Below are 27127 nucleotides of genomic sequence, written 5' to 3'. Positions count from 1 at the left end.
GTGCGGAGGGCGGGATTACGGAGCCTGCGGGGCTCCACCCTCTGGGAGGCGGGGCGTCTCCCTGCCAATCACTGCCTGTTTGCCCACCCCCTGGAGCTGCCGGGGCTGCCTTAGGGTGGGGGAGGTCGGGGAGAGGGGCGATAAAATGGCGCAGGGGGCGGAGTGAGGCGAGGTCTTTCGCCCAGGCTTCGGCCCGGCTTCCGGAGGTGAAGAGTGGGAGGGGCGAGGGGTCGGCATTCCCTGGCTGGAAGGAGGATGGGGGCGCCTGTTGCTTCTTCTGGGGACCGCGTACGCTGTCCGCCCCATTAAGGGGGTTGGGAGTCTCTCACTCTGCTGGGAGAAGGGCTCGTTTTCGTTCTTGAGGTGATGGCGGCGGGAGGGAAGAGGAGGGGAGTGTCCCTGCCCCCACCTCCACGTCGGCGGGCTATAGGTGCCCCTCACCCTGCAGAGGAAAAGGGAGGTTGTTCGGCGGCCTGAGAGGCGGGGAGTGACGTCGGTTCTCCCAGCCTAGGCGGGATGGGGAGGGATGGAAGTGTAAGCGGGTGGGTGATGCCGCTATGCCGCTGCCCCCCTGGACCACTGCGGGATGGTTGTAGCTGGGGAGGAGATAGTGGTCTTTCTGCCGCGCCTGCTGGGTGGGGGAAGGAGAGGATGACCTGCCACTCCGGGGGGCGGGGGCCTTGGTCCCGCCGCGATGTGTAAGCGGGTAGCCATCCTCAGGAACAGGGGTGCTGGCGCTGGCTCGCCGACGGTCCGCTTTTGCCCCTGTTGGGGGAGGGGCGGAGATCAAGCCAGAGCTTCTCCCGCCTTCCACGGGGAGGCGGGAATTACCGGTCTCCACGGAGCTGGGAGGAGGGAAGTGCCAAGGCCATGTCCCGGGGCGATGCTGTTCTGGCGGCTGTGGCATTTCTAAGGCAGTGCTGGAGGAGGTCAAGCGGCAACCTCCAAAGGGTGTATTTGGGCCACTCTTCCTCCTGGCTCTCAAGAACTGGAGGTGTCCACCATTTCCTTCCTGGGCCGGAGGGAGGGCAGTTGGAACGCAGGGTGGGCCCAGAAAGTGATTGAATTGCCCACCTGGTACCCCCCCCCCGACTTTAAGTTTCTTGTGGATGTGTTACAGGCTCCAGGCTTTAGCAAACATGTCTAAATTAAATTTTTTAATTTTCTTAAAAAGAAACCTGTTGCTGCGGCTTAGAGATTGGTCTTCCATGTCTGCGTGGGAGGAGTGCCTGGGGCCCTCAGCAGAGATTTCCAACTCTGGGTTGTTTTTCTGTCCTAGAGCTTTTTCAGATACCTCAAAGGGAGTTGCGCAATTCTTACAGATGATTGCAGCTCCCTTTGATCTTGTTTAAACTTTATATCTGTCCCTTTTATAGGGTAGTAAAACCTACGGAGTGCAAGGCATATGCACTGGGAATGAAAGGCCAGTGGGGAAGTCCTGTCCCTTGGAAACAATCCTTGCTCATATCTGTCAAATCCACCTTGGCAATGCTCTTAGTTTTAGAGCCTTGAAAGAGGGATATGGGGTCGTGGCTGGTGTTGCAGTTTTAGTGGCCTGAATAAAACAAAGCTTTGTGCTTTAAGGCAGTAGGTTTCTTAGGTATGATAAAAATAGGAAGGGAACCAGTTTCTGAGGTTGCAACCGGGAGGTTAGAGAACAGGCAGGGTGGGCGTGGTAAACTGAAGTGTGAAGAAGAAGGGGGTGGACAAGTGAGAGACGTGGAGGGACAGAATAGGGTCACAGAAGGGGTGGGGAGCAGAGGAATTGAGAGAGTTGGGAGGTGGGGAAAATATTCTTCCTTTAAAAATAAAGAGATTCTCATATTTTTGGTGGAGCTTATAAAGTAAGTACCAAGAAGGGCAGGTGCTGGTGCAGTGGCAGACAAAAGCACTAAGGCAGGCAGTCTTGTGGAACTTTACTTCAGAACTTCAGTTTTATGTGAGATTCCCCCCCCCCCCCCGCTTGCAAATTCATGAAATACCAACTTACGTTAGTATAGGGCTTTTAGGGTTAGACTGCTTTCATAAACTTGTCCTCATTTGAATCTCATGATGGCCTGCGAATGAAGTTAACAGTGAATAATTCCCACTTTTTCAGATGTGTATTCTCATCTGTATTAAGGTTCAGAGACTTCAAGTGAATTGCTGATGTTTCTGAATTTTAGTTGAGCTCCGCTCTATTAGATTGAACAATTGAAGATCTAACAGTCTTCATTTGTTAGTTTGCAGAATCTGCCCGCAGTTTAGATGTCCTCACAACCTGGCCTTTAATTTAGTGACAGAATGGTTGAATGCTGGGTTAAACTAGAAGAGATGAGGTGTCTAACCTTCTGGCATCACTGGGCCACACTGAAAGAAGAGCTAGCTGTCTTGGGCCACATGTGAAATACACAAACACTAACAAAAAATGATGAGCAGAAAAATAGGTTTTAAGTAAATTTGCGACTGTTGGGCCGCATGCAGCTAGCAGCCGTGGGTTGGACACCATGCTAGAGCATACTGGGTAGTTTCTCAACAAGCAAGGACTAGAAGTTCTGTACCAGTTTAGCATTCTTTTTCCTGTCATTGGTATGCTTCTCTTAAGACCCTTAAGGGGTCAGAGAGGTGATGTGCATGGAGGGAAGTAGTATCATCGATAGCCACTACTTAACTCAGCCTTTACATTGTGCCTGTGGTGTGCTAAGTGTTTTGTGTTCATGATCGCATTTAATTCCCCCAACAACCCCATTTTACTAGGGAGGACATTTGAAACTTCAAAAGGTAGTCATTGTATTCCCCACTGACTTCTCATTTAAAAATGTTTTTATTATTAAATATTTATTTAAAGCATATAACATTATAGAAATGAATACCATGATACCCACCATTTAGCTTTATCTTCCATTGCCACATTTGTTTTAGGGCTTTGTTTTGTTTTGTTTTGTTTAAGAAAACAGGTAGCTCTTATGTCCCCAGCCATTCCTCTTCCCTCCCCATGACCAGAAACAGCCACTGTCCTGAATTTGGCGTTTCTTATTTGTATGCATGTTTTTATAATTTAGTGATATATATGTATCTATGCATACACAATTTGTGGCATTGTTTCTTTAACAACTTACAAGAAAAATGGGGAATCTATAGATTAAAATACAAGACATCAGCCAATTGCGATGTATGGGCTGTATTTGGATATTGATTTTTAAGAATCTTTAAAAATATATGACATTTATAGAATGATTAGAAATCTAAACCAGATACTTTATGATAAGGACTTCTTGTTATTTACAAATAAAATGATGTGATGCCTGGGATTTGCTTCAAAATAATCTGGTCGAGCGAGGAGGTGGATGGGGTAAGACTAGCAATATGTGGATGATAGTTGTTCAGGTTGGGTGATGGGTATGTGGGGGATTACATTATATAATTATGTTATTTTTGCATATGTTTTAAATTATGAGTATGTTTTTAAATGGGGAAGTAAAATTAGGAGAATGATTTGTGCAACTTAAAAATTGTATGTATATGGTATTGTAGTGCATGGTTTTGCTTCCAGCCCCGTTGGAACATTCTGGGAGCGAAGCTCAAAAGAGCCAGCTCTGCGGCTCTGGATGTCAGCGTGGCATAGGAATTGATGTTTCCAGTGGTTGTGAAGGATGTTGTTCTTGAGTGTGCACAGTGAAGTAATGATGTGTTTCTTCCAGTGAGTTTTGGCCCCATTCAAGGGTATTTCTCATGTTCTTCCTTTCCACTGGGAAGCCAAGGGAAGCCTCTGCATAATAAAATGGCTTAAATTAGTTTTGCCAAGGCACAGAAGCCCTCACTGGTGTCCCCATCTTTCATGTATGTTAGAGGGTGTAGTGGATTTAGAAGGCTCAGCCATTTGCTGACTAACCCTAGGCAAGTCTGCCACAAGGGTAAAAGAAGAAAAAACATTGCCTTTGGAATTAGTCTTGAGTTTGGGTCCTTGTTCTAGCATTATTACTTCCGTGTATTTGGTTAAGTTACAGTATGCTTCTGAACTTTGGTTTCCCAAGAGTGAAAATCTATTGAACTCCTAATTTGGTCAAGCAGGTGCTTGAACTAGACCTTTTGGAAGGAGTTGGAGTGAAAGTAGGGGTAGGGGCCCAGAAGGGGCTTCTCTGAAATGGAGTTGCTTAAACCCAGTGTCTGAGGTACTTGTGATTGACAGCCACAAACTTTAAGTGAAAAAGAAATTTCCAAAAGTAAAATTTTCTTCTGCCTAAAGAAATAACTTTTAAAAAACTCAGGCCCTGGCTGGCGTGGCTCCGTGGATTGAGCTTGGGCCTGCGAACCAGAGTGTCACGGTTCGATTCCCAGTCAGGACACATGCCTGGGTTGCAGGCCAGTTCCCAGCAGGAGACCCACAAGAGGCAACCATACATTCATATTTCTCTCCCTCTCTCCTTTCCTTCCCCTCTAAAGATAATTAAAAAAAGAAAAAACTCGGTCATTGGGCAGAGAAATTGCTTTTCTCTTAGAGGAACCTGCTTCAGTGCCTGGAACTCTCAATTGCTGGTAAAATAAGAGAAAAAGTCTTAGCAACTCTTAAGATTAAATACAACAGAAAATGTAGTTTCTTTGATAAGATCTGTGTTACAGGGATAAGTTGAAGTGTTAAATTAGAGTTGTAAAGTGTCTCACAGTGCCCGATTTATAATAGTTAATACTTCTTCCCTTTCTCTCCCACCTCACTTCTAAGATGAGTAAGTCTGACTTCCTTCTTTCTCTTACTACCCTCCCAGTTTTATTGACACATAACACTATTAGTGTAAGGTGTTCAACATAGTGATTTGATATATGTACATGTTGCTGTATGACTATATTACCTCACAGTTAAAATTTTTTTGTTGTGACGAAAATTCTAGGATCTATTTTCTTAGCAACTTTCAAGAATAAAATACCGTATTGTTAACTATAATCACCATGCTGTTTACTACATAGGCCCCTTTTACCATAATTCTAAAATTCTGTCATCCCTTCCCTTCTGACTCTTTCTGTAGTACTCTATTGACCATACCATTTAGTATTTTCTCATAGTGGTGTGTAATTTTAAATTGTTGCCTCCTTGGCAAGAGTATACATTCTTTGAGGGCGAAAGTCACATCTTTATTTCTTAGAAATTACATATATTATCTAGCTCAGTGCTGGGTGATGATAGGAGAGCACAGAAAGTGTTTTCTGTAAGAATGCAGGAACTAAAGCTCAAATTCCAGGCATGGTGTGCAGGCAAGTGGGGTAGGCAGAATTCACAGTCAAAAGGCTACAATGAGTTTTCCAGAGTTTGGTGTTTAATAATTTCTTACGGCTTCTCAGATGTGGACGTGAAATATGTAAAATACTAGCTTAGACATTGCCTGCCCGCCCCCCCTTTCCATCTCTTCTGCGTTTAATAAATGAGGAAGCAAGTCCAAATGGTTAAGCGGTTTGCCCAAATTGTTAACAACTGGTTAGTGACAGAACCAAGACTGTAATTCAGGGCTTTGGACTTTAAGCCAGTATTTATCCTACTAGAGCGTGCGATACCCTTAAAGTATAAACTGTTGAGCAAAACTAGTTTCTTGGTTGCATAATTTTTCCTTTAAAGGTTTCTCTTTGGTGTTCTTGAGTCAAAATCCAACTTTCTGGTATTTAAAAAAAATCAAGATGAAAATTAATAGATGGAGCACCTTAAAAGCATAATACAGTTGACTTTGTAATTAGCAGAGCTGAAAGGATGAGAAGATCTTGAATTTCCTTTGTGCCTGCAGGAAGGTGGGAGTCGATCATTTTGACAAGTCTCCTGAAAGGCGTAGCTCACAGGGGCTGAGACTGCTGCCAGTTGGGCTCCTGGCAGAGGCAGAGCTCACACCAGCAGCTCCACACAGTGTGGAAGACATTTCTTAAAGTTGTGTGTTTTAACTTCAACAGGAACACATTTGTGAAAACGCAAACATTGTATATAATATATATTTGTTTTGTTTGTATGTTGTGGATATTATTCCATGGTAGTACATCCAGATCTCTCTCTTTTTTTAAAGATTTTATTTATTTCTTATTAGAGGCGAAGGAGAGAAACATCAGTGTATGGTTGCCTCTCATGTGTCCCCTGTGGGAACTGGCCTACGACCCAGGCAGGTGCCCTGACTGGGTCATTTTTTTTTTAATACAGTAGTCCCCACATGTCTGCAGGAGATATGTTCCATGACCCCCAGTGGATGCCTGAAATTGTAGATATTAATGAATTCTACGTATACTCTGTTTTTTTCTCTACATACATAATTTCAACTTAATGGGAAGCAATGTATAGCTTCTCTCTGGCATATTCGAATTGCCAGCATCACTACTCTTGCACTGCACTTTGGGACCATTAAGTAGAATAAGGGTCACTTAAACACAAGTACTGCAGTACTGTGACAGCTGTCCTGAATACTGAGATGGCTACTAGGTGACTGGTGGCATGTGCAGTTTGGATACGCTGGGCAAAGGGGTACATCACGTCCTGGACAGGACAGAGTGGGGAGGCGTGAGATTTCACTGCACTACTCAGAATAGTCTGTGTTTTAAAATGTAGGAATTATTTCTGGAATTTTCCATTTAATATTTTTGAACCTCGGTTGACCTCAGGTAACTGAAACTGCAGGTGACTGAAACTGGGACGTGAAACTGCAGGTAAGGGGGACTCCTGTAGTTGTAAACGATTTCATAGCATGAATGCGCCACGATTTTACTTAACTTATCCTGGTGATGGACATTTCCGTGGTCTCCGGTATTTGGCTGTTTTGGATAATAGTGTTTTGTACATGCTTGTAAATATATCCATGTGTGTGGTTTGTGTTGGTATTTCTGTAGGATAAACTTCTAGAAGTGAAATATCTGGGTCAAATGGCATTGCGGAATTATTACCCACAAATAGTGTGCAGACTTCCACTCTCACTGACAGTGTGAGCGTACTTTTGTCTCACATCCTCACCAGCCTGGATTACTGTCATCTTAATGTTTATCATTTTGATAAGGGGGAAAAAAAGTATCTCATTGTTCTAATATGTATTTCCATGATTCTGATAAAGTTAAATATTTTGGTTATTTTTCATGTTACAAGTCACAGTGTAAAGAATTAGAGATGTTGGGACCCACCCCACTACAGAGCGGATCAGAGTTGGTATAAGGTTCCTGTTCCTCAGCAAAACCGCCTCTTACTTCTCCAGATATGATGTGCTCACTCGTGCCCTCGCGGGCTTCCTTGGATGAGGATGCACTGGATGATGCCTTGCTGGACCCAAGTGAAGGAGAAGAAGATGATGGCCTTTTCAGTGTCACTGAGGAAGAGGAGGAGGAGTTACTGAAGTCAGACGACGAGGAAGAGAAGTTTCTGCAGGCAGATAAGGCCGAGGAAAATGTACTGGATAGCAGTGGACCAGTAGTGGAGACTCCTGGCCTCTCCAGGTTGCCTCAGCTGAACACATCAGTTGGTCAGGGACCGACGCCTACAAAACCATTAAATAGACCCTTTGCACTAGAAAAGAACCACGCAAAGTTAACAGTGGTTGCACCATTTAATCCAACGGTTTGCGATGCCGTGTTTGATAAGGACAAGACTGATTCACCCACGGGTGTTGAACAGCCCTCCTCCCTCGGAGAAGACCTGAGAGAAGATGCTGTTAGCCCGGATAGGAGCAGACTTTGCACTTACTCCGAAGGGATCGGTCCCAACGACTCCGCCTGGGATGGGCCCCCGCCCCCTTCTCCTTCGAATAATAGCTTTACACAGACTGTCCCTGATGAAAATACGCCTGATAGTAAGAAACCCACGCCTGCCTGCGCTCAGGTCTCGGACCACTCAGAGACTCCTCGCACAGGGGCGTCCTGGAGAAACGGACCCCATAAGTCCAGTAGTGAGATGAGGGTGCCAGTCGTTTCCAGTTCCTCAGACAAAGTAAGTATGTTTTTTCAAGGTGGAGAGAAAAGGAAATTATTTTCATTCAGAAGCTGTATAGCAAAGCTTTGTCTTCAAACGCATTGGGGTTTGAACCCTATCGAGCAGCGAGACCCTGGACAGATTGTGTAGCCTCTGTTTCCTCACGTTTCTTATTTATAAATTGGAGTAATATTTCATGGTGAAGATTAATAAAAAGTATATTCACACAAGCATGCATGGTTAAATTACCATATATTGAATGATTACTCTGTTGATGATTTCACTATTATTATTTTTCCCTTTTTGCTTCAGCCTAAATCGCCATCATTGGTTATATTGTATTAGGTACAGCACAGCTCTGAATCAGCCTCGGGAGAGCTGAAAAGTCTTGGGCAATTTACTTAACCACTTTAAACCTGGTTCCCTTTGTTCCAAATAAATTTAATAATCCCTACTGCTTAGGGTTCTTTTCTTCCTTAAGATTATACTCATTTAAAGAACTAGCATAGCGCCTGGTACACGGTGAGGATCAAGGATAGGCCTCTGAGGCCTTCAGTTCAAGAATATTTCCATAGTGTGTTCAGTTATGTTCTTACAACTAAGAACCATCTTTCTTTCTGCATTTCTTCCACTCTGAAAAAAAGGATGTTCTTGACAAGGATTCTGGGAAGCTGAAAGTCCCTGAGAGAATAGGCAAAGTCATTCCTGTTCTGCAAGCCAAAGCCAGGTAACTGTCTAAGGAAATATTCTGCTTTCTTCTTTGGTTTATCTTCTCAGTTCCCCTGTTTTTTCCCCAGGGGGCGGGGGGAGCGGAAACCCTGCCCCAGGAGTGAGCATACTTGAAGTTCTGGGCAAATCGAATAATCTCTGACCTTAGTCTGTCAATAAAAGGCTAATGATGCCTTCTCTGCTGCCTCACAGGATTATTTTGGAAGAGTTAAAACGACATACTAGTGTCCTGGCTGGTGTGGCTCGGTTGGAGTGTCATCCCATAACTGAAAAGTTGCAATTTCAGTTCTTGGTCAGGATGCATATCTAGGTTACAGGTTCGATCCTGGGTCTGGGCACATACGGGAGGCAGCCAATTGATGCTTCTCTGTCACATCAAAGTTTCTCTCTCTCCCTCTCTCTAAAAGCAGTGAAAAAAAAAAGAGACATTAGTGAAAGCAATGTATAAATGTAAGATTTCTTTTCCTCAGTATGGGCGAGCCTGGTCACATATGATAGGAGGTTAGAATAATTGTGTAACAACATAGAGAATCATGTAGTCATCTCTCCCAACTTGCATACAACTGTTCTGGGGGAAAATTCTCCGAGGTGGCAGGTTTGGGTCGCCTGCTCAGTCCGTGCTCGCGTTGCCAGGAGATGGCAGTGTCTGCACGTGGGCCTTTGCGTTAGGCCGTTTTTTTTTTTTTTAGGTTGAGTCACGTTGACTTTTTTACAGTGATATTGAAACGTTTTTTATTTGTCTTTCCATTTATTTGTTTAGTCTTTGTTGTATTTTTTCCATTACATTTAATCCCCTTATACCCCCTCTCCCCAATTGTTTTATTACACAGATTTATTCTGCTTTTGAAAATGTAAAATATTACAAATAAGATTAAAGTCCCTTTCCTTTTTTTTTTCTTTTGTTTACATAACTTGGAAACTTTGTGAATTTCTTGGAATGGAAGTTACACCAGAGAACATAAGTCAGGCTTTGGAACAGTAATGAATTGACTTACCTCCATACTGTCACCCGCAGACTCCTCAGTGTAGTGCAGTCAGTGTGAGCAGAGGCCAGACATTGTTCTTGCCAAGGTCACCAGTGTTCTAATTGCCAGATCCGTCTGGTTCTTCTCTGTCTTTATCTCATTTAATTTTTCTGTGGCTCTATGAAGGAAGTTAGCTATTTCCTGACTGACCTTGAATTACTCAACAGATTCTTCTCTAGGAACTAGGTAGTCTTCACTTTCCTGTGCCTTGTTACTAAATAGTTGTATATATTCTTTTTACTCCCAACTCCACACTTGATTTCCGAAAGCTAGTTGTTCTAATTGTTTAGTGGTATTTGACTTCTGTCCATAAAACTTACCACGTTGCTAATAGACTGTTTTTCTCCTGCTTTGCTTTGTTCCAGGACTAGTGTTCCGACATTTTCACCATCAGATCTAGAACGGAAGAAACAGACTTATGTCAGGAATGTCTTTGCTCATATAAAAGACTCAGTGGACTCGAACCAAGGTAACACGGTAACCAAAGAATGGCATGTGACCATGTAACGGGTCTTTTTTTTCCAATGTAATATAGCTTCAATTGGGAGGTGGTTTTGAATTTTCTTAAGTTAGTGAGAAAGATAACTTTCTTACCCCAAAATGTTCATTCAAAGGGATTGCCTAACCAGATAATCCTCAACGTGGCTGGGCTAATCATGTTAGTGAGGGATCCAGAGAGTCATACCAGTACATGGGGAGTATCGTCCCCGTGGCGGACGCTGTAACTAGACCTGTACTTTTTGCAAGGATTTTCTTTGTCTGAAAAATGGTAGAAGTGGATGCCCGGGCACTGTTTAGTAATCATTGATTTTTATTTGAAATATTTATTTTCCCTATTGCCTTTAGCATTTAAATATAAAAAACCAAGCATTTCAGATTTCCTCCTGCATCTTGCTATCTGTATAAAAACTCTGGAAAGGCTTTGACCACCTTCCAGATCCTTTCAGCCGAATTATTCCTAGTTTGTTAAAACCTGTTGCAAACCAAAATCGCTACACTCCTTCTGTAGCCCTCAAGAGACTGAGTTGATGTTGTTCATCCTGAACTGCTGGCTGATGGGAAAACCTTTCAAAGGAAACTTGTGGGCTGTACTGAAGGTGCAGAGGTTAGAGAGATATTGGTAAGAGAATGCCTTCTCATGAAGATAACTCCATATTCCGTCACCTTCGGTGTCTTTATGCAGCAAATCTTTTTCAAGTACTTTCACTGGTGCTAGGTTTGAATATTAGGGATTGTAAACGTGAAGAGAAGTGAGGGAGAGCCTTGGCCCTTTGGGAATGGACAGCCCAGAGAAGGAAGGAGGACTGCCCTGCACTGTTGCTCAGTGCTCTAGCAGAATTACGGCCAAGTGCAGTGGGGGCAGGCAGAGCGCCCGTCTGTCTGTACGTGCGCAACACGGAGGGTGCGGAAGGAGGACGCCCTTACGTGGGCTCCACAGAGAAGATAAGTAGTTCAGTTACTCTAAAATTACCAGAGAGGGTTTTAGAAGAATTTTGGGCCAAAGATCAGAGGAGTCTCCCCTTTCTTTGACAAATCTTGAATTAATTAGTGGGTTTTTTCTTTTTTTGTTTTATAAGACTATGTGTGAAAAGGTTTAGAACTCTTGACACATCCGTTGGAAGAATTTTTTATTCCAGGTCCTTCTATTTTTTGACTCAAAGATTTCATGAAATCAAATATTACTAATACTGATTGCTCAGCCCTGCGACTGTGAGATCCCTTTGCTTGAGCTATCCTTAAAGGTCTGGTGGGACTGGGAAAACCCTCCGGCCCCCCGCCCCAAGTCACTGCAGCCACGGATTAAAGGACCTTTGTCAGTATTCAGCCTCTGTGGAGGAGGCTCCATCATTGCTTTTCCCTCCCTGAGGCAACTTTTCTTCCTTATTTTTTTTTTACAGATTTTATTTATTTGTTTTTTAGGGAGAGACAAAGGGAGGGAGAAAGGGAGAGAAGCTTCAATGTGAGAGAGAAACACCAACCGGTTGAACGTGTCCCAACCAGGGAATGAACCTGTGACCCGGCATGTTCTCTGCCTGGGAATTGAACTGGCGACCTTTTCACTTTGCAGGATGACACCCAACTGAGCCACATTGGTCAGGGCGAGATGACTTTTCTATTCTAGGCAGCTGACATTGATATATTCAGATATACATTTTCCTTTCTCAGTCGGAGCATTTAGAAAAGAAATTTCCCCAAAAAAGCAATGAGCAGCTGCTCATTTTACAGCATCCTTTCCAGTCTCCTCCCCCATTCAGCAGTCCCTCTCGCAGTTTATCAACAACTATATCCTGTCAGAATCCGCTCGAATAACTGGCACAGAGGAAAGACAGCGTGCTTTAGTGGTTCGGAGAGTAAAGTCTACTCCGAAGTTAACTTCTGGGTTCATGTCTTAGCACCATTGCTTACTGGCTTTGTGACCTTGAACCAACAAAAACTTAGTTTTCTCATTTGTAAAATGGGGATGATAGTGAGGCTTAACTTGTGTAAAAATTATGTTACACGTAAGTAAAAGTATGATGCACAGAACAGTACCTAGCCATAGCAACTAACATCATTTATTGCATACTTGGTATTAGCAAGAAAGTGTATTTTTTTTCATGCTGAAGTTTTTATAGGTAAAATAATATGATCTCAGGTGTTGGTTTTTAAATCTCAAAAAAAAGAAAAAAACAGTATGGAAAGTTAAAATAGCTTTAATAAAATGTTGATGAATGATGCTAGCTGAGTGATGGGTTTGTGGGGTTTCATTATGCAGCATATACTTTGGTATGTATTTGAGAAATTCCATAATAAAAAGTTGTTTTTTAAAAAGTTCATCTTTTGCCCTGACCAGTGTGGCTTAGTTGATTGGGTGCTGTCCCACAAAGTGAAGCATCTCGGCTTAGATTCCTGGTCAGGGCATGTGCCCAGGTTGCAGATTTGGTCTCCCATTGGCACGTGTTCAAGAAGCAGCCGATCAGCATTTCTCACGTTGATGCTTCTCCCTCTCTTTCTCTCTCCCTTCCCTTCTCTCTAAAACAATAAATAAAATCTTTTTAAAAAATGCATCTTTTAGGAAATTCCTCTTTGATATCTAAGAATATTTAACATTAACAGTTAAAATTTCGCAGGCCTTCAACACTTGCTTCTGCCTTCCGGGAGCCCAGTGTGATACTGAGTTCCTTTGTCGCTTCCCACTGTCCGGTAGTCATACATCCAAACTTAAAGACTTTCTGTACCGCGTTGTAGGGGTGCAGGGGCATAGTGTACATTTCTTCTGTGTTTATATGTGAATTACAGAACAGCCAGAGCATAAAGAGGGAGTGTAGTGCCTCCTGTCTTTCTTTGTGAGATGTTTAGTGGTATTTCACCTTGGAAAAGTGTGTCTTAGGTTCTTTCTTAGGCACAGAAATTAGTAGGGCAGGTTCTAATGCAGTTCCTGCCAGTTCACTTTGAATCCTCTCCATCAGGTTAATCCTCGTATTTCATTTTATCAATAATGTACATATTGATACATAATATAATATAAATCACCCTTCAACTCCATTATTCTAATATAGGTATAGTCTCTTTTAAGTTCTTAGAGTAAAAAAGACCACTAAGATCTCTTTAATTTCTAAACACGTAATTCTGTTATGTGTATCTTTGCCAGGTGACCATTCAGCCTTTTGCCCACAGCAATTATTCACCTGATGGTTCAAGCATTCATTGATGATCCTTGCCTGAATCAGCTACTACTCAGAGTTGGATAGAAAAATGTTCATTTTCTAAATAAATGTATCACTTTTTCTGCAATTATTAGCTAATACTCCTCTATATAGATTTTTTAATTAGTATCACTATTACCTCATGAAATTTTTTTTTTCCTGAAAAGGTTTTACTACACACAGAGGGGACGAGGTTCAGTCCTTGGCTGCTGCCTTCCTCGTGGCTGCAAGGATACTACTACTGAGCTCCTCTCTCTTCCTCTCGGCGTGGTTGTGTGTCCCCACCGTTTTCTCAATGAACTGCAGCACCCGCTTGTCCTTGGAGAACTTGAGCAGCTTCGTGGTGGATTGTTTGTAGGGGCAGAGCACACACCTCTCAGATTATGTCCCGTGGACCTTGTGTTCAGTGAGGCGATCACTGCGACTGCTGTGCCTCAGCGTGCTTATGTTCTTGGTGATCTTGTGGCTTTTTTTTTAAAATTTATTTTTAGAAAGGAGAAAGAGAGAAACATCAATGTATGGTTGCCTCTCACACACGCCCCACCACTGGGGACCTGGCCCACAACCCAGGCACGTGCCCTGACTGGGAATCAAACCAGTGACCCCTTGGCTCACAGGCCGGCACTCAGTCCAGTGAGCCGCACCAGCCAGGGCATAATTTTAAAACAACCACCTTGTGGCTTTTTGAGGCTCACAGCCATGGGGTAGTGCCGAGCCATGGCTACTGCTCTTTCAATAGCGCCGCTGGGAACAAGGCGTGCAGATACCTCTTAAAGACCCTGCTGTTAACTTTTTGGCTGTGTAACCAGAAGTGGGGTTGCTGGATCATATGGTAGTTCTACTGTTAATTTTTTTTTTTTTAATTTCTAATACAGTCAGCCCTGGCTGGTGTAGCTCAGTGGACTGAGCATGGGCCTGCCAACCAAAGGGTTGCCAGTTCGATTCTCAGTCAGGGCACATGCCTGGGTTGCAGGCCAGGTCCCTAGTTAGGGACACGTGAGGGGCATTCACACATTGATGTCTCTCCCTCTCTCTCTCTTTCCCTTCCCCTCTCTCAAATGAAACCTTTAAAAAAATAAATTTTTTTTTAATATGGATATTTTTTAAAATTTTTATTTAGTTGATTTTAGAGAGACAGGAAAGAAGAGAGTGAGAGAAACACCAATTTGTTGTTCCATTTATTTATGCATTCATTGGTTGGTTCTTATATGTGCCCAGACCAAGGATTGAACCCACAACCTTGGCGTGTTGGGATGACGCTCTAACCTATTGAGCCTACCTGGCCAAGGCTCTATTTTTTATTTTTTGAGGAGACTCCATACAGTTTAACATTGGTTGCACTATTTTACTACCCCAGTAACAGTGAACCCCAGTAACAGTGAACAGAGGTTCTAGTATCTACATTCCTGCCAATACTTGTTATTTTCTGTTTTCTGGTAGTTATACTATGGTTGTTAAATCAATATTCATTGTTGGTAATACAGCCAAGTGAATACCGTTCAGTACAATCTCAGTGGTATACTGTGGTTCTGGTCTCTTTCTTGAATTACTTGTTTTTCTGAAGTTTTTAATTACCTCACTTTTAGATTTTATTTATTTATCTTTACAGGGTAAGGGGAGGAGAGAGGGAGAAAAATATCAGTGTGTGGTTGCCTCTCATGAGTCCCCTGCTGGGAACTGGCCTGCAACCCAGGCATGTGCCCTGACTGAGAATTGAACCGCGGTTGTTTGGTTCGCAGGCCCGAGCTCAATCCACTGAGCTACACCAGCCAGGGCAAATTACCTCACTTTTTCTTTAAACTACAAATGAATTTATCTTTAAGTTTTTTACAAATTCAACTTATATCCTTATCATTGTTCCTCCTTCTACCCGTTAAATGCTTAAACATACATAGTAATCAATCAGTTCCTCTTTAGTTTTTTCTGGAGATCTTCTTTCTAGAGTCTTCTGTTCTTTTTTGCTCCGGTGGCAATGCTTGTCCTCTCGGCCTGCCCCAGAACTAACCTCCCTGTACGTGCTGTTGCTGCCCTCCTGGGGTGGGCCCTCTTTTCGGGATGCCATTTCTTCCTCTCTTTCCATCTTTTGTTTTAGTGACACACGGCCTCTGAGAAGTTCCTTTAAAAAAAAAAAGGTAAATAGGTGCACTTTTACTTGTTCCTTTCTTATTTGGATGTCTTTTATTTACTTTTATTGTCTTATTGTACTAGTTAGAACATCCAGTATGTTCCAACAGGTAATAATGAGTAACTTGTTGCTGGTCTTAGGAAGAAAACAGTAGTCTTTCACCATTAACTATTATGTTGTAGGTTTCTTTTGGATACCCTTTGATCAGCTTGAGGATGGTTCCTCCTATTTATAGTTTGTTGAGAGTTTTTATTACAAATGGATTTTGGATTTTGTTAAATACTTTCTTTGCATCTGCTGAAATTATACAGTTTTATTTCATAAGTCTGTTAATTAGAGAATTACTGTATTTTGCCAAGTTTAATGTGCACTTTTTTGCCCAAATTTTTGAGGGAAAAATAAAATATTCCTAATTTTGTATTTATAGAAATGTTTTTAATTCTTTTACTTATGCTTATGCATTAAAAGCATGACTCTAGAAAGCAATAATGATATCTGTATGCAAAATAATGCCCTGGAAAACGATAATTGGATTGTCGTATCAAATTTCTAGTATCTTGTATTTGTTCTTGTGTTTTGTAATTATTTGTTACATAAAATTTCTTGTATCATAATATGTTCAAAAGTAAATGCTAAAATTTCTTTTAATACAAAAAATAAGTATTTTTTTAAAATTTTTTATTGATTATGCTGTTACAGTTGTTCTATTCCCCCCTTCATTCCCCTCTACCCTACCCCCCATCCCCACCATTACCCCCCCTTTAGTTTATGACCATGTGTCTCAATTCCTTTAGATTCTATATTTCCCATGCTATTCTTGCCCCCCCCCATCTATTTTCTATCTACTGTCTATGCTACTTATTTTCTGTACCTTCTCCCCCCTTCTCCTCCTCCCACTCCCCTGTTGCTAACCCTCCTTGAGATCTTCATTTCTATGTTTCCACTCCTGATCTAGCTGTCCTTTTAGTTTGCTTTTGTTTTAGGTGTGGTTGTTAATAACTGTGAGTTTGTTGTCCTTTCACTGTTCATGTTTCTTTAACTTCTTTTTCTTAGATAAGTCCCTTTAACATTTTATATAATAAGGGCTTGGTGATGATGAACTCCTTGAATTTGATCTTATCTGAGAAGCACCTTATCTGTCCTTCCATTCTAAATGAAAGTTTTGCTGGATAGAGTAATCTTGGTTGTAGGTCTTTGGTTTTCATGACTTGGAATACCTCTTTCCAGCCCCTTCTTGCCTGTAAGGTCTCTTTTGAGAAATCTGCTGACAGTCTGATGGGGACTCCTTTGTAGGTGACTGTCCCCTTAGCTCTTGCTGCTTCTAGGATTCTCTCCTTCATTTTAATTTTGGCTAATGTAATTATGATGTGCCTTGGTGTGTTCCTTCTTGGGTCCAACTTCTTTGGGACTCTCTGAGCTTTCTGGATTTCTTGGAAGTCTATTTCCTTTGCCAGATTGGGGAAATTCTCCTTTATTATTTGTTCAAATAAGTTTTCCACTGGTGGCTGTGCCTTTCCCCCTTCTGGTACCCCTATAATTCGGATGTTGGAGCATTTAAAGATGTCCTGGAGGTTCCTAAGACTCTCCTCATTTCTTTGAATTCTTGCTTCTTGACTCTTTTCTGTTTGGCCATTATTTGCTTTCTTCTGGTCCACTCCATTGATCTGAGTCCCAGTTTCCTTTTCATTGCTATTGGTGTCCTGTGCAATTCCATTCATTTCAATTAGTTTCGCCTTCATATATTTGTCTAATTTGTGGGTATAATCAACCAGTTCTGTGAGGATCCTGATGACCAGTGTTTTAAACTGTGCGTCTGAGAGTTTTGCTATTTCTTCATTGCTTAGATCTATGGGCTCTGGGGCTTTGAGATCTTCTTGCGACATTTTTGGTCTGTTCTGGCCCTTTAAGTGTGAGAAGCGGCGCCTTGGACTCCCAGGTCGCTGGGTTGTGACGCTGTATGTGGGGGCGTGGTCAGAGTGAGGAAATGGCGACCCCCTCTGCTGTTTCTCACAGCTGGGTGAGGATTAGCGTCTTAGGTGGTTCACCTGGGCCAGGCCACTCAGAGTCGCTGGGTTATGACGCTGTATGTGGAGGTGGGGTCAGAGCGGGGAAATGGCGGCGCCCTTCACTGCTGTTTGCTGCGGGGACCCGCCGGCCCCGGTCCAACCGCCCACTCCCTCGCCTGTCCACCCGCGCACAAATGCGCAACCACAGTCAACACGCAGCACCGCTCCCCCGCTGTCTCCCCCGCGGTCGCTCACTAGGTCCAACCCTGCGCCTGGATTCCGCGTGTCTGGATTCCCGCCTGAGTCCGGCTGACCGAGACCTGTGCAATCCCGCTTCACCAGCCGCTGGTTTTGCCCCTTAACGGTCAGGCTGAAGAATTTGTTGTTAACAGACTTCCGAAAAGTTCAATTTTCCATGTTCTGGCTGTGTTTTTCTGTTGCTAATATTTAGTCGTCTCTAAACTTGGTTGTGTGAGAAGGCACGGCACATCCACCTATGCCTCCATCTTGGCAGAAGTCAAAAAATAAGTATCTAAATATGAATAAATAAATGATTGAATGAATGATTTAAAAATTAAAATAAAAAAATTTTCCCTGAGTTTGGGTCAGAAATATGGGTGCACATTATACATGGTAGAATATGGCATGCTATTTGATTTTCCCATGTTAACCAATTCTGCATTCCTGATCTTGTGCATTCTGTGCTAAACTAAAAGTATTATCCTGCAATAAAAGAATTAGGCTGATTTGGTTAAAATTTTGTTAATGAATTTTTGCATCTGTCTTCATAAGGGAAGTTGGTCTATACTTTTCTTACAAGTATTTCATCTGGTCTTAGTATCAAAGTAATATTGGCCTCACAGAATTAATTGAAAAGTATCCCTACCTTTTCAATTTTCTGGAAGAGTAGAAGAATCAGTATCTTTTCTTGAGTGAGCAATCTTTGGTACTCTTTCAAAAAATTTGTTCATTTCATCTAGGCTGTTAAATGCATTGGCATAAAGTTAATATTCCCTTATTATCCTTTTATATAGTATCTATAGTGATGTCATCTTTCCCATTCTTGGTATGGCAGTTTGTTTTTTCTCTTCTAATCAGTCTGACTAAAAGTTTATCAACACTTCAAAAAAAGATTTTAGTTATTTACTTTTAGAGAGAGGGAAAGGGAAGAAGAGAGAAACTAAACTTTTGCACGCCACCAACCGGGAGTCTGGCCTGCAACCCAGCCATGTGCCCTGACTGGGAATCAAACCTTTGATTTGCAGGCTGGTGCTCAATCTACTGCGTGATACCAACCAGGGCTGCTCTTGTTTATTTATTAAGTGGGTGTTTTTTCCCTTCGTTTAAAAGAATTATTTTGAAAATTTATAGACCAACAGGCTCATAAGAACTTTCAGGGCTCACCTGCAGTTTTTCCCTTTCCTCAGGGAGCACACAATTCTGAGTAGTCTGAAAAGAGTTTCATATATTTTGTCCATTTTCTAGTAACTTACAATGGGACGTAAGCCCATTCATCGGGACTGGGAGTGGAAGTCCCTCCTTCGACTTTTCCTGAAGATCAAAATCAGTAATAGTTACGTAAATTCTTACTCTGCATTACTGTTGAGAACTCACATAAATCATTCAGTATCCCCTAGATGTCACTTCACAAATGAGTTTTATAATAATTACTGTTTCTTTTGCATTTTGCCTTGTCTACAAGGAAGATCAGTCAAGATTTGTGCTAGATCACAGCAGTTTTGTTGACCTATAGGCGACACGTTTACATTCTTACTTTCTACTTAATCTTTTTTTCCCTTTTTATTCCCATTTTATTAATCTATTCAGGAAAGGAGCAGCCTACACCCCTGTAGCGCATTTTTTTCTTTCCTTCCCCCCCTCCCCCCCTGCTTGGTATTTTTTTTGTTGCATGGCATAGAGACATTGTGATTGCCTTTAAGTAACTAAGTTTAAGGATTTATAGGGAAAAAATGAGGATTATTAGATGCTCAACGACATAGCCAGACCTCGTAGTAGAAAGAATCAGCCACAGAGCGTGGTATCCTAGAAACAGGTGCCTTTGCTCCCCACCCGGGTTCTCCCTGCTGATTGATTGCTTCTGCTCTCTATTAGCCGTCTCAAGCGTCTGTTCCCTAGCTTCCTGCCTGTGCACTGCTCTCCCTCATTCCCATCACTAAAGCTCACTTCCGCATTACAAAGGAGAGTATCTGACTGATGCACTTGATGACTTGTTGGTGCCAGGCCAGCTCGATTTTCCAGCTGAGAGATTCTCTGTTCTTGAGCCCTGTGGTACAAAGTGTGGTGCTGTATAAAACCTGTCCTTTATAACAATTGATTCACTTTTAACTTATTAAGGACAGTTATTAGACTGAATTTTCCCCCAAACTAGTCAGCTACATATTTCTGGATTAAGGTTTAGAAGAATTGCTGATCTCGTTTCTGAATGTTGAGGGGGTTTTCCTCCTAATTTCATTCTTAGGTGAATTTCATTCTTAGCTACAAAACAAGACAGCCTTCACTACCTTTTAGCCACGATTTAAAATAAGCTCATGGTACTGATTGTTGGTCTAAGGAAGCCCATCTGTTGGAGACTATGAAGGGAAGAGAAAATTCAAAACAAAAATGATGTTTCCATTCTTGTTAGCATCTCTAAATTTGGAGGAAGAAGAGAGTCAAGCAGTGAGCTGGAATAAGGTCTTTGGATTATTAGCTCCAGATGGGTTTGAATCCTGGCTTTCCCATTTACTAGAAGAGAGAAGAGTATCTTTTATAAGCTTCCATTTACTCATGAATTAAATGGAGATTGTGGTATTTGCCTCCACATGGTATGTGATTTTTAGGATTAAATGATAGCATACATGCAAAGCAGTCAGCAAAGTGCCTGGCACAAAATAAATGCTTGGTAAATGTTAGCTCTTATTATCTCTAGAGCATTAAGTCTTATTAATAAGAAAGGTTACCATAGTTCATCATTAAGTTCTAAGTGCTAATGGAAACTAACATTTTTTGTGCATGAGCTGGGACCTAATTACTGAGTCCTTGTTTACATAGTGCTGTGCCAGGTAAATAAGGCATAGCACTGTGTAAACAAGTGCTCCTTCCTTCCTTGGTTGTTTTTTTTTTAATTATTTTATTTATTTTTAAGAAGAAGGGAATGGGAAAGTGGGGGAGAAAAATGCCAGTATGAGAGAGAGACATCAGGTGGTTGCCTCACATGCCCCATCCAGGCACCAAGTCTGCAACCCAGACATGTGCCCTGACTGGGAATCAAACAGCGACCTTTTGCTTTGCAGTATGACCAACTGAGTCACACTAATCAGGGCAGTCCCAGAAAAATTTTAAAGAACATTCGAAACATGGTATTGTTGAAATTCGGACTCTGTCAGTAGCTGTTTAACTTTGAACAGATTACTTCTCCGTGTCTCATTTTCTGCATCTCTAAAATGGAAATACCACATATGATTGTTACAAGGAATAAATGTGTTAATACATATAGGACAGTGCCTGATAGGTAAATTGCTGCTGCTATATTATGATACCTAACAGTTGAATACGTGAAGCCTCCATGGCCTAACTGACTAATCTTTTTCTTCTTTTAGTTTAAAGTGTATAGGTTTCTGGGCAATTTTATAGAATCTAGGTGGTAAGAAAAGAGTGAACTGAAGGGCACGGCCTATAGATAATCTTGTTTCATTTTAAGATTGGACACCAGAATCTCCATTTCTGTTTTGTTTTGTTTGTTTTTAATTGTTTTAAAATTTTTATTTTCTTATTTTTAGAGAGGGGGAAGGGAGGGAGAAAGAGAAAGAAACATCAATGTGTGGTTGTCACTCAGTGGCTTTCCACTGGGGACCTGGCCTACAACCCAAGCACATGCCCTGACTGGGAATCAAACCAGTGGCCCGTTGCTTCACAGTGTGGTGCTCAGTCCACTGAGCCACACACCAGCCAGGGCGTATCTTGCTAGCCCTCCTTTGATGATTCAAAGCTGATTTTTGCCCCAGTACAGTGTCCTTTTGTGGGGGCAAGAGGGAATGGATGTCAGTGACGTACAAGTAGGGTGTAGTCCAGGCTGGTGTAGTTCAGTGAATGGAGCGCGGGCTGCAAAGCAAAGGGTTGCAGGTTCGATTCTGTCAGAACGCATGGCTGGGTTGTGGGCCAGGTCCCCAGTAGCGGGGCACTCGAGAGGCAACCACACGTGGATGTTTCTCTCTCCCTCCCCTTCTCTCTAAAAATAAATAAATAAAATCTTTAAAAGTAAAATGTTACTTCCCTTTTTAAAGGGGAAATTTGTTCCCAATTTATATTAACTTACAACATGAGACTAATATGTTTTCTTTCCATCTAGTGATATTGAGCATGTTTTTATTGTTTATTGTGCACATGTTACTTTTGTAAATTGCCTGTTCATATCCTTGACCTATTTGTGTTATGTTTGTTGTGCTTGTGATTATTTTTCTAGAAAAGGGACATTAAACCCTTGCCAAATATGTTTCAGATATATTTTCATTTTGTCAATTGTCATCTTTTGTCCTTGGTTGTGCTTTTTTTTTTTAAATATTTTATTTATTTATTTTCGAGAGAGGGGAAGGGAAGGAGAAAGAATGGGAGAGAAATATCAATGTATGGTTGCCTCTCATGCGTCCTCTGTGGGGAACTGGCCTGCAACCCAGGCATGTGCCCTGACTGGGAATCGAACCGCGATACTCTGGTTCGCAGGCCCGCGCTCAATCCACTGAGCTACGCCAGCCAGGGCTTGGTTGTGCTTTTTTATTTTAACTGCACAAAAACTTTTAATGTAATGGATCTATAAATTTTTCCTGAAAAGTATTATCTCATTATGGTTAGAAGTTTTGCTGAGTGCTGCTGCGTATCATAGTTCATATGTAGACTGATGCATTTATTAGGCATTTTTCCTTACAAGTCGCGATGGACTGTCGTAGCATTTAAAGGCTCGTTATAAACCAACACAGTGCCGAGGCCACAACACCGCAGTAATTGGCGGCTGCTACTCACTGCACACGGGCTGTGTGCCGGGCACTGTGCTAGGTCTCTTGTGGACTCTGTTCTCAGTGCTCAGCTTCAAGTAAATATCATTGTCCACTGTTCCTTGATGAATAAAGTAGGGCTAGAAGAAATGAAATCATTTGCTTAGGGTTAAAGTTAGTTAGTGACTGGATTGGAATTTTAATTCATATGCCTGACTCCAAAGTATATACTTTTTGTACAAAGTTCAGCTCCTTGAGGCTTCAGATAAATTAAATTGGTCCTAAAAGTTAAGTAAATTTATTTATTTGTTTGTTTATAGGGGAGAAAGGAGGGGGAAGAGAGGAAGAGAAACATCAGTGTGTGGTTGTGTTTTGTGAGCCCCCTACTGGGGACCTGGCCCATAACCCATGCATGTGCCCTGACTGGGAATCGAACTGGTGACTCTTTGGTTTGCAGACCCACGCTCAATCCACTGAGCTACACCAGCCAGGGCTAATATTTTTTACCAGAACTTGAAAAGAGGGTCTGTAGCCTAGTTAGAGTGCTGTTGGTTCCTGAGAGCACAGTAGATGTGATAATGAGAAATATGTAAACTGGCTGAGGGAAAAATCTCCACTGTCCAGGGCAGTGGGTTTCAAAGTGTCATTCCCAAACCAGCAGCGTCAGCATCACTTGGGCATCTGTTAGAAATGCAAAGTCTCAGGTCCCACCTGGACCTTCAGAATCAGAAACTCTGGGGTTAGGGCCCAGCCATCTGTTTTATAATACCTCCATCTGATGATAATTTCTGCTCTTGTGAGCTTCAGCCTACATTTCAGCCCTTAATTGCAAAATTAATGTCATGGAATAGTGGCAGAGCTGGACTCCAACAGGAGCTAGTTTAGAGTCCAGTTTAATAAGCACTTAAGGCAAGTCTACCTCCCTGAGCTATGGTTTTCCATCCCTAAAATGGTAGTGATAGCATTTATCTCCATATTAAGGCATTTTTAGAATTAAGGTAGCATGTAAAATGCATACTAGCACCTTGCTAGACTCCCGGGTACTTGAGAAATTGCCTTCAGCAATTTTTCTTGTTGAGCAAAAAGCCCCCATCCCCCTTCACTTCTCAGTTTCTTCTTTCTTGAATGTGTTTTGCTGTCTCCTGTCTCTAGGCCTTTGTATTAGCAATTTCTCTTGGACACTCCCACCTTCTATCCTTTATCTCACTAACTTCTTACATTCTTTAGATCCTTGCTTATAGTTTACTTCCCTTGGAGGGGACTTTGTCTTAGCCCCCAGCCCCCATTCTCTGCTCACATTGCAGCCTATATTTTTTGTCGCTGTACATATTACAAATTTTGGAATCACCTGAGGGCAGGTACAGTGTCTTATATACCACCATATTCTAGGGGCCAGTAAAGTTCTTCACACATTGTAGGAGCTAATAACTACTGAATGAAAGAATGAATGAATGGTGGCTATCGTTATTGTTATTCTTCATTATCATCATCATCACCATCCAAGAACAAGCTTTCCTCACTAGTTTGTAGTTTTTGTGCCGAGTGCTTGTAATAGTCATAAACAGACAGGGTTAGGGCCAGCGCCTGTTTTCTCCTTCTCCGAAGCTTTGACCTAGGCTGACATGGAAGTTCGCTGAGTGGCTTCCTAACCACTGCTCTGTCTCACAGGTGCCTTGGTGGAACTGTATTCTTTGATGGATCAAGTTCATCATATGCATAACCATTCGCATCCTTCGGACCTCACCATTCGGTGAGTGGGGGATTAGAAAGAAGGAGGAGAGGGTGGATTTAGCCACAGGAGGAATGTGGTGGGGAGTTGGGTTATAATTGTTCTTTAATTCCAGAGCTGGAACAAGAAACAATACAGTATAATGGAATAAGAACTGGACTGAAATTCAGGAAACCTAGTTCTAATACTAGCCTTGCAGTTTTTAATTAGCTGTATGATTTTTTTTTAATTTATTTTTAGAGAGGGGAAGGGAGGGAGTAAGAGGGAGAACAGAAACATTGGTGCATGAGAGAAGCATCGACTGGTAGCCCCTCGCATGCCCCCAAGCAGGGACCTGGCCTGCAACCCAGGCATATGTGCCCTGACTGGGAATTGAACCGGCAACCTTTCATTTTGTTGGATGACAGCCAGCTCACTGAGTTACACCAGCCAAGGCTTAGCTATATGATTTTGATCTAATTACTTTACTTCTCTGGTCCTCGCATCAGTAAAATTAAGGTGTTGGACTAATGGATGTCAAAGGGCCTTTCTAGTTGTGAAATCTGGATTCTTGATGCAGTGTTATTTTACAGATTTATTCAGTTTCTTTGATCCCGTTACCCAGAGACCTTGGAGTCATCTTTGACTCCTTTCTCTCTTACCTATATTCAGTCCATTCGAAAATCCTATAAGCTGTACATACAAAGTACATCTAAAACCTACCCATTTTATACCATTGTCCCCTGGATTATTGCACGTCTCCTGAAATGGCCTCCCCGCTCCTGCTGTTGCCCTCGCCTTCGTTCTCAGCTCTGCAGGCAGAGAGGTCTTCAGAGCACAAGTCATGACTCAGATCCTCGTGTTCGCTCAGAATTTCCCGGCGGCTTTTCACCTCGCATCTTCCCGTCTCCCTGACCCCTACGTCTCCTGTAAGGATGGCAGCCTCTGGCGACACAGTCAGCTCGCCAACCTCATCTCCTGCTGCCTGTGCTTTGTTCACTCTGCTCCAGTCACACTGGCGAACTTGCTATTTTTCAAGCATTTTAGACACTCTTTACTTCAGCCTGTACACTCGTTGTTTCCTCTGTGGCTGTCAGACAGTGTAGTATAATGGTTATTAGGTAAATTCTGGAGTCAGGCGTGCATTCACATCCTGGCCCTTCTACTTCACTATATGACCTCTATGACCTTGAGCAAGTTGTTTCACCTGAAGATCAGTTTCCTTTGTGTACAAGTTGTTAATGAGAGTGCTTTTCTCACAGGATTGCCATTAGCATTGAATGAGATGAGGTGCTTCAAGAATTCAGCAAGTGCTTACATATAGGGCCAGGTAAACGCCAGGTACTGTTAGAATTATTTTCAATCCTGGCTATTCCTTGTAATCACTTGTGGGGTGTCTAAAAATACAGATGTCCAGGCTCTGACTACGAGGATTATAAATCAGTAAGTCTGGTGGTGAGACGGGGGCTAAGAATCACTATCTTTAAAAAGCCTCCCAGGTGGTCGTTAGGAGCGGCTGGAGTTGAGACTGGACTTCCATCAGCTCAGTGGGTCATGTCCAGAGCCCAGCCCAGCACACGACTGAAGAGGCTCTCAAGAAACCCTTAAGTCTGCTATTAATTGTTCAGTCTCCAAACTTGGAGTGTGATACTCACATGACAATTTACCTTCTCTGGGAATTTTATTCTAATTTTAACTGCTGTGTCCTGAGCAACCTTGAGCTGTGCCAGACAGTGAGGCCGGCATAGCCGGAAGTACAACTCCGATGCAAGCATTGAGATGTAGATCCTGTTCTAAATGTTTCTGGGGGGAGGAGTGTTCCCCACTTAATCATTAGCGCGCATTGTACATGGGGCTTTCTTGGAACATTTGTGCATGTGCCACTTACACCATATTGCCTGTCTGAGGGGAATTGGATAGCTTTGGAATGTGGAAGGAAACAGCAGTTCTAATGTAAGTTTCATATAAAACTTCTGTAATGGTTGTGAGAATTAAAATATAAAAATTCATACTTGATTTCTTTAAGTAATGATATTCTTAAAATGGTGGTATACACATGGCCATGCCAGCCGGAGCCTTCATCTTCTCTGGTTTTCCTTCCCTCTCTCCTGATAGAAACTATGCCCGGTTCCGACCGAAACCTCTGGAGAGGTACAGTCTGACCGAGTGGGTGGACAGGAATCAGCGAAGCCACCAGCGGTTCCAGAGTCTTTGAGACGACCTCCCGTGCAGCTCGCTCGCCACGTCCCACCCACAGTGGACGTCCCTGTGTGGCGTCCTGTCCCGAGCAGCCGCTCATCTCCTGCTCTTTTGTGCTTCGGAGAGTTTGAGTTTTATTTTTCACAATATTTTTATTTAAAGAACTTGTCACCTTTTGGAAATGCCCATTGCTGACTTGAATTTTTTGTATAAAGTTCATGTGTGTGTGTATGTGTGTGTGTGGTGTGTAAGCAGTGTTCAGTTGATACAGTTTTTATTTTCTTTAAATTGAAGGTGGCTGCCTCCTGAAAGCCAACATTAAGCCAAAACGCCCCTGGCCTAAGCAAACCCACGCCTTCATGCAGGAGTAAAGTTTACTGGTGCCCAAAATTCATCTTCTTCATGTCTGAGGAAGAGGTCCCTTATCAGGCTGCAAACCCGAGTGACAGGCTTTGTGCAGCCCTCTTCACGCCTGTCTTAGCCATTTGCTGTTTCTTTGCGGACGGACAGCCCAAGGCGTCGTGTGGGTGATGGTGCAGTCCGGCATTCGTGCTGCTGCTCCCTGTCTGTGGAGGTCGTACCTAGTCGTTGAAGTGCAGCCTGTGACACCGGGCCAGCTGCCTCTGTCTGGTTTGGTGGCTTCACCAGCCCCGTCTCTGTTGTGAGTGACCTATCCGGAACATCCTTCCCTGCTTCAGAAACGGACTTGGGAAAAGCTTGGTCGTTCAGCCACCAATAAATGTAGATGGATGCCCCTAAGTATTTAC

The 27127-nt window shown here is 42.6% G+C and overlaps 1 protein-coding gene across 12 annotated transcripts; it reads left to right on the top strand.

Moving 5' to 3' along the window:
• Positions 1–133: 133 nt before the first annotated feature.
• On the top strand, positions 134–26591 carry S100PBP (S100P binding protein). Of its 12 annotated transcripts, none has more exons than XM_053660293.1 (7): positions 134–206; positions 6604–6648; positions 7185–7912; positions 8539–8621; positions 10014–10117; positions 24122–24203; positions 24972–25413. In XM_053660293.1, exons 3-7 carry the CDS (start codon positions 7187–7189, stop codon positions 25270–25272), a joined length of 1296 nt encoding a protein of 431 aa, XP_053516268.1. In that variant the 5' UTR covers positions 134–206; positions 6604–6648; positions 7185–7186; the 3' UTR covers positions 25273–25413. The 12 variants fall into 12 exon arrangements, with proteins under 12 accessions (XP_053516268.1, XP_053516266.1, XP_053516269.1 ...); XM_053660291.1 differs by having other exon boundaries at positions 7079–7912; XM_037149571.2 differs by lacking the exons at positions 134–206; positions 24972–25413 and adding exons at positions 215–363; positions 26277–26591 and having other exon boundaries at positions 7079–7912.
• The last annotated feature ends 536 nt before the right edge of the window (positions 26592–27127 follow it).

Source organism: Artibeus jamaicensis, unplaced genomic scaffold (genome assembly GCF_021234435.1).
Source record: "Artibeus jamaicensis isolate MK-2021 breed Jamaican fruit bat unplaced genomic scaffold, CSHL_Jam_final scaffold_847, whole genome shotgun sequence".
NCBI classification, from domain to species: Eukaryota; Metazoa; Chordata; class Mammalia; order Chiroptera; family Phyllostomidae; genus Artibeus; species Artibeus jamaicensis.
The sequence above is the reverse complement of the archived record's forward strand: the minus strand, read 5'-3'. Positions and strand labels throughout refer to the sequence as shown.

Bases quoted from the DNA above. Each gene is read 5' to 3' on its own strand.
- S100PBP (XM_053660293.1), top strand. From the start codon at position 7,187: ATGATGTGCTCACTCGTGCCCTCGCGGGCTTCCTTGGATGAGGATGCA. The intron at 7,913-8,538 runs GTAAGTATGTTT...TCTGAAAAAAAG, and splicing joins TTTCCAGTTCCTCAGACAAA to GATGTTCTTGACAAGGATTC. The intron at 24,204-24,971 runs GTGAGTGGGGGA...CTTCGTTCTCAG, and splicing joins CCTTCGGACCTCACCATTCG to CTCTGCAGGCAGAGAGGTCT.